This window comes from Fibroporia radiculosa, assembly GCF_000313525.1.
Source record: "Fibroporia radiculosa TFFH 294 genomic supercontigs, scaffold117, whole genome shotgun sequence".
Classification (NCBI taxonomy): Eukaryota; Fungi; Basidiomycota; class Agaricomycetes; order Polyporales; family Fibroporiaceae; genus Fibroporia; species Fibroporia radiculosa.
In genome coordinates this window covers 1-11,787 of record NW_012133175.1, presented here as the reverse complement: position 1 = coordinate 11,787, position 11,787 = coordinate 1, and the positions used below count along the sequence as shown (strand labels likewise).

General features: G+C 51.7%; 3 protein-coding genes across 3 annotated transcripts; 1 reads left to right on the top strand and 2 right to left on the bottom strand.

The window, feature by feature from the left end:
- Nucleotides 1-83: 83 nt before the first annotated feature.
- FIBRA_00342 (uncharacterized protein) lies at nt 84-3,718 on the bottom strand (the record flags this gene model as incomplete). Its single annotated transcript, XM_012322240.1, has 10 exons — nt 84-200; nt 255-410; nt 473-781; nt 828-1,709; nt 1,761-1,895; nt 1,952-2,379; nt 2,432-2,603; nt 2,652-2,961; nt 3,025-3,254; nt 3,494-3,718. 10 exons carry the CDS (start codon nt 3,716-3,718, stop codon nt 84-86), a joined length of 2,964 nt encoding a protein of 987 aa, XP_012177630.1.
- A 389-nt stretch (nt 3,719-4,107) lies between these two features.
- On the top strand, nt 4,108-4,680 carry FIBRA_00341 (uncharacterized protein; the record flags this gene model as incomplete). The annotated part of the gene is made up of 1 exon (XM_012322239.1): nt 4,108-4,680. One exon carries the CDS (start codon nt 4,108-4,110, stop codon nt 4,678-4,680), a length of 573 nt encoding a protein of 190 aa, XP_012177629.1.
- A 1,554-nt stretch (nt 4,681-6,234) lies between these two features.
- FIBRA_00340 (uncharacterized protein) lies at nt 6,235-7,810 on the bottom strand (the record flags this gene model as incomplete). The annotated part of the gene is made up of 3 exons (XM_012322238.1): nt 6,235-6,651; nt 6,949-7,506; nt 7,556-7,810. The coding sequence occupies 3 exons, from the start codon at nt 7,808-7,810 to the stop codon at nt 6,235-6,237; spliced, it is 1,230 nt and encodes a 409-aa protein (XP_012177628.1).
- Nucleotides 7,811-11,787: the final 3,977 nt, after the last annotated feature.

The window sequence follows — 11,787 nt, the reverse complement described above, 5'->3', positions numbered from 1 at the left end:
AAAAGAAAAAAAAAAAAAAAAAAAACCGAAAACAACGGCGTCGCGCCGTCTGCACCCAGCCCAGCCCATCGTTGGGCACACATCTACCCCGCATGGAGGAAACTCTTCTCAATCACATCGTCTCTCAACTTGTACCCATTCGCGGCAAAGAGCTTCGAGCGCAAAAACGGCGTCGTATCAAAGATATCGTGCTCTTTCGCCTGCGCTCACTTTCATCAGGCACGCCAAAACGAGAGAGTGGCAACTGAACGTACGCGCTCATCAAGCTCGGCAACCTTGACGGAGATGGCCTCCGGCTGCTGGTGGCGCTGCAGCTGATAAAACCGCGCCTTCTCCTTCACGATGTGGCCCAGGAGGAACGCCAGCAGCTCTTCGTGGTCGCGCGCCTGCGTGAGGTACTTGCGGAAGCCCTGCAGGGACACCGCGTCAGTCAGCCCGCCGCACGCCCGCACGACGCGCAACGACCACCCACCCGCTCGAGCGTCTTCTTGATGGACATCTTCTGCGCACTGACAAAGCTGCCCACAGTGACCGAGATCGCGAGGTCGATGTCGTCCGCGCGGACGTACTCCCGCAGCGCCATCTTCGCGCTCGCCTCCGACATGCGGATCATGCTCTCCAAATGACGCACCGTGATCGGGTACGAGCCCGTGGCCAGAGACTCGCGCCGCAGGTCCGCGAAGAGCCGCGAAAGCTTCTCCTGGTCGAGATCATACAGCTTCGGGCGAATCTTCTCCCGTGCATACATGATATACTTGCGAAGGAGGTCTTGCGAGATAATCTGCAGAGACGTCAGGCCCAGCTGGGGAGCGACACGAACGACGCACGTCAGCGTCCAGCGACGTCGCCACCTGGATCTCGTCCCGCTCATGATCAAACTTTGGATGGCTCCTGAGATGGCTGCCTACCACGAAGCGGGCGAGCAGTTCGTCCTGGACGGGGTCCACCGTGTCCTTCACCACGCACAGCACGTCGAACCGCGACAAGATCGGCTCCGTGAGCTCAACATTCTGCTGGAACGGAATCGTCGGGTTGTACCGCCCGCGGATCGGGTTCGCCGCGGCGACGATGGCGCAGCGTGCCTGCAGGGTCGTCACAATCCCCGCCTTGGAGATCGAGATCGACTGCTGCTCCATCGCCTCGTGGATCGAGGTCCGGTCGGCGTCGTTCATTTTGTCAAACTCGTCGATAAGACACGTCCCCTTGTCCGCGAGCACCAGCGCCCCGCCCTCAAGCGTCCACTCGCGCGTCACCGGGTCCTTGCGCACGCTCGCCGTCAGGCCAACCGCAGACGCACCCTGCCCCGTCGCAAACACCGATCGGTGTGCGGTCTTCTCCACGTACTTCAGGAACTGGGACTTTGCCGTCCCGGGGTCACCGAGGAGCAGCACGTTGATATCGCCGCGGATACGATGCTTGCGGTTAATATCCTTCGGAACACCACCAAAGAGGGACAATGCGAGCGCCGTTTTGATATCCTCGTGTCCATATATGGACGGCGCAATCGACTTGACGATGCGCTTCCGGATTCTGTCGTCTCGCGCGAGTGCGCGAATCTCCCGCTCGTCTTCCTCAGTCAGACGGAACGCGGCGAACTGGTCCTCTTTCTTGTTGATGTGATTCGCCTCGATGATCGTCGAAAACACAGGGAAGCCGTTCTTCGAGTTGAGCGATGCGTCGAAATTATTGCGGTATATACCCGTCACTTCCTGCGCAGCGGTCAGCGGACACAAAATGGCAGTCAAGGGGGAGCAGCCCACAATCTCCTCGCCTGGCTTGGCAGAGTCAATCAGATCCCATAGCAGGATGACTTCACGGTGCCTAGGTAGACGACCTGGGGGCACCGAACCCGGCGATTCTTGCAAGGTCATTTTCTGGTAATTGCGATATACGGTCTGGGGGTCCACAGCATTCTGTCCGTGATTTTATTGTATATGGGCTGGAGACCCACCTGCTCTGAGTTCACCGTAAACGGCCCTTTTCCCTCGCAGCTAGGACAGTAGCTGACCCGGACCTCCTTCGTAGCGTCCTGGTAGAATGGCCCAAGGACTGCCCCGCACTTCCTACAATCAAATTTCACGTACTTCAATTGTGGGAAGACGCCCGTTCGCCGGGTCACGACACCAGATACTCGAACAAGATTGTTCAAATTTGATCGACGAAGATCACGGAGTGAAGAGCTAAGGGGGAGATCCGTGATTCGGACGTGCACCTCGGAGTGAATGCGCTCATAAGATGGATAGTAAACAAGGATGGCGTTGAGAGCGACTTCGTCAAAGATCGAGAGCATGGCACTGGGCGAATTCGTTAGAAAATACGCCAATATGGGTTTAGATAATGCAAGGTGCAGATAGGATACTTCAAGAGACTCCGAGTTGTCTTCATGACCAAAATCAGAGATATAACACGACGAGCAGATGCACAGACCCACTTTCACCCAGATTCCGAATCCGCTGGCCATAAACTGAAGCACCGTGTTCGTCAACGTATGTCATCAGGAATTGGCGGAAGTGGCGGATGATCGAGCGACGGACGCGTTCGTTGGCAATCCACTCCACGATGGACTTGGCCTTGATGTCGCTTAGTTGTTCGATGGGTATCTCCTACGCGAGATTTTAGTCTAGCCTAGACCCACAAAAGCAGCCACTCACGTCTTCGACGCCATCCATATCGTCCATCTCTTTCCTTTCATCGTACTGCCTCCTGGTTCGCCTTTTGGTCCCAGCTAGCAGACCGCGGTCGTCGTCGTCGTCCTCCACATCGTCGCTCTGCAGGAAGTTAGGCATGCGTGACCTCCGTGCTGCTCTCCCTCCCCGACGTCCACTCTGCTCTTGGCGATCTCGCCTCGCCATCTGTGCCTCTGCAGCGCGCCTCGCCGCCGCAGACAGGCCCTCAAAATCTTCCTCGTCGTTGAGACCCGAGTCCGAGTATCTGTCGAGTAACTCGTTCGTTGCATAATCGCTGTATAAATCGATGCTCAGATCTGAATTCGAAGTAGAGAAAGCGACTGAACGCTCTGCTCACTCGTCCAGATTTTCGTTAAAGAGGTCCTCGCCCTCGTCGTCCTCTGCATCGTCTACGTCTCTTACTGCGTCACGCTCGTCCAAGCTATCATCCGTGTCAGAAAACGGAGCGAGAGGAGAGGAGGGCGGGAGAGAAGAGTCGGAGTCGCGTCGCGCTAGACCGGGTCGTCCTACGGGCGACGAGCCTGGCGGGGGAGTGATGGACCGACGACGTTTGGCACCGCGTGATGACTAGCAATGGATGTAAGGCAGCAGAATCGTTTCAGAGTGTATGAGGCTGGCGTACCATCTTAGTATGTATGATCGAGGAAAGGTGAAAGAGAGACTGAAGGAAAAGTTCGCGCGTCGCGTCGCGTTCATAATTATGTCGGAGAATGAAATCTGCCACAAGCGCGATCCAACTGAAGCTCGGTGGATTCAAATCTTCATATTTGCACTATTCCTGTCCCGACCCATCCCTAATGCCTCACCGCATCTTCGAATGTAACGACATTCTCGAAGAGATTTTCTGCCGTCTCCATTCTGACACGAGTCATTGGCCCACTCTGCCCGATGTTGCACAAGTAAAGCAGACCCTCAAGAGTGCGGCCGTCGTGAGCAAGGCATTCTCGCATCATGCCCTCAACTCTCTCTGGTGGCAGATACCATCCGAGCGTGCTGCCCTCAAAATCTTGCCCACCTTCAAAGCCAGCCATGTCGCTAGTTGTAGCTCTGCCCACCGAATGCTATTCAATGAGTGGAAATATGTGCATAGTTCAATGCCACTCACTTTCCTTTTCCTCACAACTAGCAGTCAATTGACGGCGAAATCCATACCTATGATTTGGACCGGTTTCGTCAGTATGCTGTTCGTGTGCGCAGTACCTGCATAGAGGAGGAATCACAATCAGATGCTTGCCTCCCCGTCATCCAGCGTCTCGTTGTTCAGCTGGGCGAATCCCTCTTTCCTAATCTCATGCACTTGACATGGAATGCAAACAAAGTGCTCTCACCATCAGTGAATGTGGGCCGAGTGTTGCTGTGCATGATAGGCTCAACCCTTCGGACTCTTACCTTGAGCTCCCCACTGGAGCTCTCTGAAAGTATGGAAAATGATTTCTATCTCCAGCTGTCAAATCTTGTACCAGCATTTGCCGCAGGATGGCCTCGCATTCAGACTATCAAGCTCAACGATGCACGTCGGAAGCCCTACTCTCCCAGTGACTTTGTCTGCGAATGCTGTGGATACGTCGAAGACGTGTACGCGGCATGGAATCCTGAATGTGCGCTCCGTTTTATTGGCGCATTCAAGCATCTCAAGACAAAACAAGTCGAGATGCACTTTCTCGATGACGCGATCCTCAATGCACTTTTGACGTTGCCTAGTCTCGCCAATCTTCACCTTGGGACAGATGAAGAATGGGACGATTATAACCCATTGTTGCTTAGAACACATGGATGCTTTCACTCACTGCACACATTGGACATCTCTTTACCGCCCACTATAGCGACAGGTCTCATCTGGAATTGCGACTGGCCTGCACTCTGTGTGCTCTATGCAGACCCCACATACTCTTCGTCGTACAATCTGTCTGCATTCCTCGATATCACAAGTTGCAGCCTCAGTCTCACAGTTGCTGAGGCAAATAACATTTTCCCACGCCGTCTACCTCCTTGAAAATTGCGAAATCCCCCCAACACAACTTTTCTCTCCTCTGTGCTGCTTTTATCTGCTGCGCTCCATCGATTCAACCGTCATGTTAGCTTCTACGGGCATCAGTGTACTCCATGACATTGCTCTCAATTGGCCCGATCTCGAAACTTTGAAGATATGTCGAAACAACGAGACCATATCGCTGCAGATCCTGCTCGAGGTAGCATCTGCCTGTCCACGCTTGCAATCCATGAACTTAGACTGCGTTGGACTTCCTTTGAGCCCCCATCTCGACTTGCATGGCCTTTTGTCGCACAATTTGCAGGAGGTTACAGTCTCTCACCCGGGACATTATGGCTCCCCGAGCGAGGATATCGCAGCTCTGGCGGCTCAGATTGAGTCTATTTTTCCAAAACTGATGCTACAAGACATGGACGAATTTACCTCATATCACATTAGCCCTGTTGTCCTGTCTTCGCCTGCGGATAACTTCATCGATGTACTCTGGAAGCTCCTAGATGAGCAGTATATATGTATTTATGTCTCCTATCCGAGTCTTTGATCGTCAGCAAATGCTGACTTGACCCATCCCAGCCACACGAGGGCGGCTAGGGATTCCGCCAGTACATGGCTAGCAGGTATCTCTTTCAAGTTTGTGCCTTGCGGCCCTGGCTTGAATCACTTGCCGCGTCAACTATCCTGACGTGTTCGGGAGACGGTGGTCAGCTCAGTGCAGTGTCGCAAATCGCTCCCCGCCTGGTGTCTCGGGCACTCGTGTCGAGCACCATGCGTGAGCAATGGTGCTCGCAGTTCGCTTAGGACATCCTGTCCGATGTGCCCGTGTTCACCGTGTTTGCCTTGATGCGCGCAGCCTCCGACGTTTGACTTTCAGTATTTACCGCAGGCTTGGCCTAGTTCATAATTCGTGTCGGACGTCTTTAGGCGGATGTTGTACCAACCCTCGTTTCAAAGCCCAATGTTCGGTATATTGAACTTGATAGAGAGATATTAGGTGCGTTTCGTCCCTTGCTGGCTCGTACACCTCAACAGATGTCATTGAAATAGAGGTGGAGGATGCTGTTTGATCAAGTCAGTTTTGTTCGGCGCCGGGAGAGTAACCTCTTCTACTCAAAAAAGCACGGTACGGCAAGTGCCATCCGTTTATTCATTTTTATATGCAAAAAATGCTTCCGACTCGTCGCGTCTGGTCGACACCAACCGTATCGCGAGCATGGGGCAACTTCTCCGACCAGAGCTCGAACATGAGAGCCGGATGCGATTAGTTCTACGTCACCGTCTACTATGAATTTAATGCTTCTAATGGTCACTGAGGGCATCGTTCCATTCATGCAGCATAGCAGTAAACACACGAAGTACAGAGCAATTGCCGTTCTTCGCTACAGAACTTGGAAATCATCGACTAGATGGGCACAACAGGACAACGACATCTACCTGAGAGGGAAAGTGCGAATCTTGGACTGTACGCTAGCATATGTAACTCACCCTACAAGTTGTCTCTGACGTCGAATGAAACTCATATCTGCAAGTATCATCGTCCAGTTCTTCTGCAAAGGCGTCTCAGAATCGTGCTCGTAAGTGCAGCTTTGGAAATACGGGCTCGAGGAGAGATGCTGCTTGCAGCACGTCGTCAGAGCTCAGTTCGTCCTCAGGTAGATTTGCACTATGAATGTAGATTTTCTGAAGACTATGCGATGCAAGGCCATGCGTGTCGATTTTAGAACCTAGCGTATGCTTCATCGCAGGTAAACTGATGATACGCAGCTGCGGGCATGCAGATGCTAACTCAAACAGAGCTTGGATGGCATCGATCGGATACTCTGGGGTAAACACGGACATGTGATACAGGTGGAATTCCTCGAGCTCTGGCCAGCCAAGTGAAATATTGTGCAGCTCGGCGGCAGCATGAACAGTAGAATATTTGAAGCGAATGTCGATGACGCGCAGAAGATGGAGTTCGCGTAGTGGTGAGAGAGCCTGCGTGAGGTCCACACATCACCTCGTCTCTAAAGACAGGTTCGTTAGGGATCTCGAGAAAGAGGAGGCAATAGTCATGTGGAATTGGAGCATGGTAGACAATCGGCGTGGTATCAATCCATTTTTTGAATCGGATGAACCGAACGTCTGAACATCAGGCCACTCGCACGCTTGGAGAAAGCGGCTCACAGCATCATGTCCTCCATGGATTTTCAAGCTACGTAGTCCGCGGAAACATGAGCAATTTGTGGATAATTCGAGTACTGAAGGTATTGATGTATCCTCCAATTTTCTAACATAGTCATCGTAGAGCAGGGAAAGACTGAGGTCCACCAGGTTATGAGAATTTGAAGCTGCGAGTAAAGTGGCTACGTCGCGAGGATTGAGCCTGACACCAATGGACAGGGTGCCTAGATGCTTCAGGGATCCTAGCACAAGCGTCGCTATACTGAAGGCTCTCCACCTTCCATCGAGATCAATACGCCGAAGGAGAGGTGATTTTACGACGAAAGTTGGTAGGATATTCAGCATCGCACGTTCGAAGGGATATTGCCATTCAGGCGGAAGTCGTCGTCCTACGTATGTGCGGTTGACAGTCAAGCAGCAAAGAGTCGGACTGGCCAAAGGGTTGAGAATCTCCTCTATGCTTCCATCGAATTGAGTCCCGGATAATGTCCAATTCAAAGACACGAGGTTAGGGAAAAGAGATCCACCTAACAGCTCGGCAACACGCATCATGACGGAGCCGCGACGGCCCTGCCCCAGCTCTGCAGATACGGTCGCTTGACGGACACGTGTGACATACTGGCGAAGCCTGTTCAGCTCATGCGGTGTGGATTCTGGCTTAAAAGACTGCTGCACAAGTATGAATTTGGGCTGGGATACAAAGGAGCACCACACACACAAGCATTATTTCATACATATCATGATATGATGACTTGAAAGAACATAGAATCCTAAGCGCACATGACTCTGCAGGAATCTCCCACCAAAGATTGTCCAACGCATGAGAGAACGCCCTACAGACACGGGCAGCGCACGTCAGCGTGTGCCTCAAGAAACGGAGAGAAGCTGGGTCATATTCAGGTGCCGCAGGACGGAGGTGGTAGGATACCTCAGCAAGGATGTCATCGCATTCGAAGGCACGATGAGGGACCATCTGGTGTGGAGAGAACGAAGAGTTATCAAAGACTAGATAAATATATATGCGGCTCCAAAGGTTGGGACCCCAGAACCACAATGTGACCACGAGGAAATCTACGTTTCCAACCCTGAAATTGAATCAAATTCGCGAGCTCGACTTCTCCTACACACTGCAAGCACTAAGGAAGCCGATCAATGCTGCTTGAGCAGACGAGCTTCATCCAGGATTAGAAATGGTTACATGAGGATGATGCGCTCACCGGCACGGTTGAATCCAGCCTATATGGGGGCTTACAGGTGTTGCTTTGGCTAGCATCTGTATGCTTGCAGCTGCGTGTCATCGATTTACCTACGATGAAGCTCGAGTCTGCTTCCGAGCTCAAACACTAAAGACATAGGGAGTGTTGTTATATGGCTTGCGGCATGTCTACTTCATGGAGTCGAAAGGCGGGGTACTGGTAGTCCTCTTCAAACCTGTGTTTCCAAATTTGAAAGCCCACGGCAGGTCTGCGATGACCAGCAGAATCTCATGCTCCAAATCAATTGTACTAAGGCAGATGCAGCGTCATCTGGATAAAGAGAATAGATCATAAGTAAGACTGTACAGCATGTAGATCGAGCGTAAAGCACTGACTCAGACTACGCCGGATGTTCAGACATCCCGCCGCCTATATGGACCTGTGAGGTTTATAAATTTTGTCTAGTCGCTTATCAGAGGAAATGTGAAGGCTGCAGAATACTTACTAATGAAGTCGTATGAAGAGATGCGAGATTCGCTGCAAAAATACAGACGACCAACGCACGGATCGAACGCTCCTTCCTGTGCCGCTTTGATTAGCTACTGCAAAGTATTGTTCTGTGGAAGGGATAAAAATATGATCAAGTCATAGAATGATATTGGGTGTACTAGTTTGTCTTCCAGTCCATCTTCGAACTCTTCGAGCATCCATAACCCCTTCGATATCATGGGCCTGAGATGCTTGACACTTCGTTCAAATTTTTCAAACAGATTTGACAAGAAATATGTGGTGTTTCGAGAGCAGATTCAGGCTTCCGAGAGGAGCGAACAGATCCGCAAATCGCTGCAATTTGAAGAGCGACCATAGTCAAGCAAGAAGCAAGGAGTAAGGAGCAGAGTCAGGATACTTCTGGCTAATGCCTCCAGGCAAGCCGGAATCCTGGAAGAGAGCCAGATCCTCATGACATGCAGCCCAGACATTATAGCCATACAATCCTGCGGAGACAGTGGACAATTCGAGGCCACTTTGTTTGACAACGGTGTAGAATCGACAAGTTGAGAGCGAGTAGACAGCAATTGTCATGTGTAGATTTCAAAGAACGTGTAGGTCCCACTCCCGTTGGAATACTGGTCGGACGCTGCTGGCACTGCCATCATCGTGGTTTGCGACAATTACTCACGATAGATTACCACTGCCAGTAGAAAATGTAGAAAGTATATTGCAATTGGCGTCTTCAGTCCAGTGTTGTTCTGTCGACGCGTCCACGGTTGAGTATGCTAGTCATTCGAGACCCGGTATCCCCTCTGGCTGTACAGTGTACGTTGCTTGCTGAAAGAGTCATCGAGTGACGCGGCAGACGTCTGATATGCTCGTCGGACCAACTGAGCAGCTATCAAGCGCTCGCATTCGGCTTGCTGCCAGCTGCCACTGCGTCGCGTTGACCTAAACTCAGACTAGTTTCAACGGCATATTACCTCTGTTCCCGCAGCCCTCTTATTGCTTCATTGTCTCATTTCCATGCTGAAATGAGCTCTTCCAAACCCATTCCATGACCTCAAATATCGTTCCAATATGAGTCAAAACTTGTGTTGAATTCCTGCTGGAATGACTATGGGTATATATGAGCGGAATTGAATGACAAGAAAACAGGTACGCAAGATACTGGCGGGGGAAAACATCGCTATCACAGGAGATACAATCTAAGATCCTAAGTCCCAAGAAGAATGGAACTAGGTATACTATGCATGGTACAGAAACTCGAAGGTGCTGGAGAGGCAATAAGGATATACTAGCAACAATAATGACGGGAGGGCATGCAAAATGGGCAGATCAAAGTCTGTCGATGGTAGACTGCCTTCCGCTCGCGCTCTTCCTCCTCTTCGATGGTGAGTGGTTTTCTTTGTCCATAGCATCGCGTGTGCGCTTCGTGCTGCTGGTAGGCGATGCTTGAAAGAGACTGGTCTGACGCGACTGAACAGAACTCTGAGTAACAGACGATGTAGTCGGCCCAGTGGCTGATGGCATCAAAGACCACGAGTTGGTGCTTGCTATCATCGGCTGAGGCTGAGAACGTCTAACGTCCCGCTCTATGGCACTGATGGTGCGTTTGCTAGACTGTGACGTCCTACTGATTGGCTTGTCATGATTAGCTTTCTCAGTCTGTGCCTTGCTTACTGGCTTCCTCTCTTGGACCAGGCTGCCTGTCGCTAGGAATGGATATCCCCCACATTGGGAGCGAGGCGGTCTACCTGCTGCAGATGACGGTTTCGAGCGACTGGAAGGTGCCTTGCCTCCCGTCTTCCTCCCAATGCTCTGTGAAGGTAGCCGTACGTCAACGCGAGTGGCAGTTGTATTTGGCATTTTATATGGGCGAGCTGCATCGTTCCTTGGCCATCCATCCATCGCCAGTGCCTCATCGAAAGCAGCCAGAATACGCTCGTGGGTGAGAGGTACAATCTGTATGGATTTGTGCTGAGGAATGTTGAGGAAGCATTGCGATGTGAGTTCCGCTAACAAGTGTGTGAGAGGTGCATTTCCCCGTACACTGACGGGCTGAGAATTTCGCAACCAGTCAACCTTGTTCGCCCCGCACGACCACTCATGATCCGCATCGAACAATCTTGAACACGCTAAATTGCCAGCTTTGTGCTCATGATCTGTATGCCGCAGGACCAGCCACACAAGGAGCCAGTAGAAGGATTCCAAATCATGACATGCGTCATGGACAATGTCGCCTTGCAGAATTTCAATCCCCATGAAGTAGAATGTTCCCTGGTAGACTCTGTGAGCATTATCAGACACCACTTGCAATTCTGACCACATACTGTTCTTTCTTTAAGGCCATTCCGCATCTCGCTTTCCTTCAAGTCTTCCTGAGATACCTTTGTCTTGACGCTCTCGTCCGGAATGCCTTCAAGCGTCTTAATATAGTGTTGCCAACTCTCTAGAGTATCTTTCCAGCCGCGCTCTCGCAAAAATCGTTTCCAGCTGAAGCTATAATCAAAATCGCTAATGAAGCCTTTGAACGGAGCACCCTCAGCGATGAGGACATTCCCTTCACTGACATCCCGGTGCAAGACACCAGCTTTGTATGCGATGCCGTGACCTGGTGCAGTGAGGTTTAGCAACATGCATCAAACATGACTGAAATTGCCATACCTTCAATCGCATCATGCAATGCCTCGACCAACTCTCTCGTGCTACTAAAATCTTGGATGGGCCGACCGACGGTCTTCATCACCAGGCGCGTGTGGCTTCGCTCATTGTACTTGGCCATATTCTCATCGACAACTGCAGCTGATGCAGTGCAGTGCCCCGACTCGTAAGGCGGCGGAGCCTCGTCGTCGGATTCGTATGGAGGTGGCGGCGAGGGTGCAGACTCGTGCTGGTCTGTATTGTACGCAGGAGGGCCAAAGAGATTGTCGTCGGACAAAGGCTGGCCGTCAAAGGACGATGGTGCAGGCGACGCCGGATCATTCCGGTCTTGGTTCGTGTGCGAGTTCATTTCCTCCTCGCCAAGATCGATGGCGTACTCGAGCTCCGCCAGTCCGCGCAACTGGAGTTCCTCTTCTGCAATATCGCACAGCTCCTGGAGCTTGCGCTGCCCCGCGACGCCCTCACGAATGTCTTTGTAGAACTCCTCCTCGAAGCGCCGAGCGCCCTGCCTCCAGGCGTCCTTGATGACATAAATCTTCCCGCTCTTATCGCCCTCTTTGAATGCCTCCCAGACAATCGTAGCACGCGAGAAGAGGCG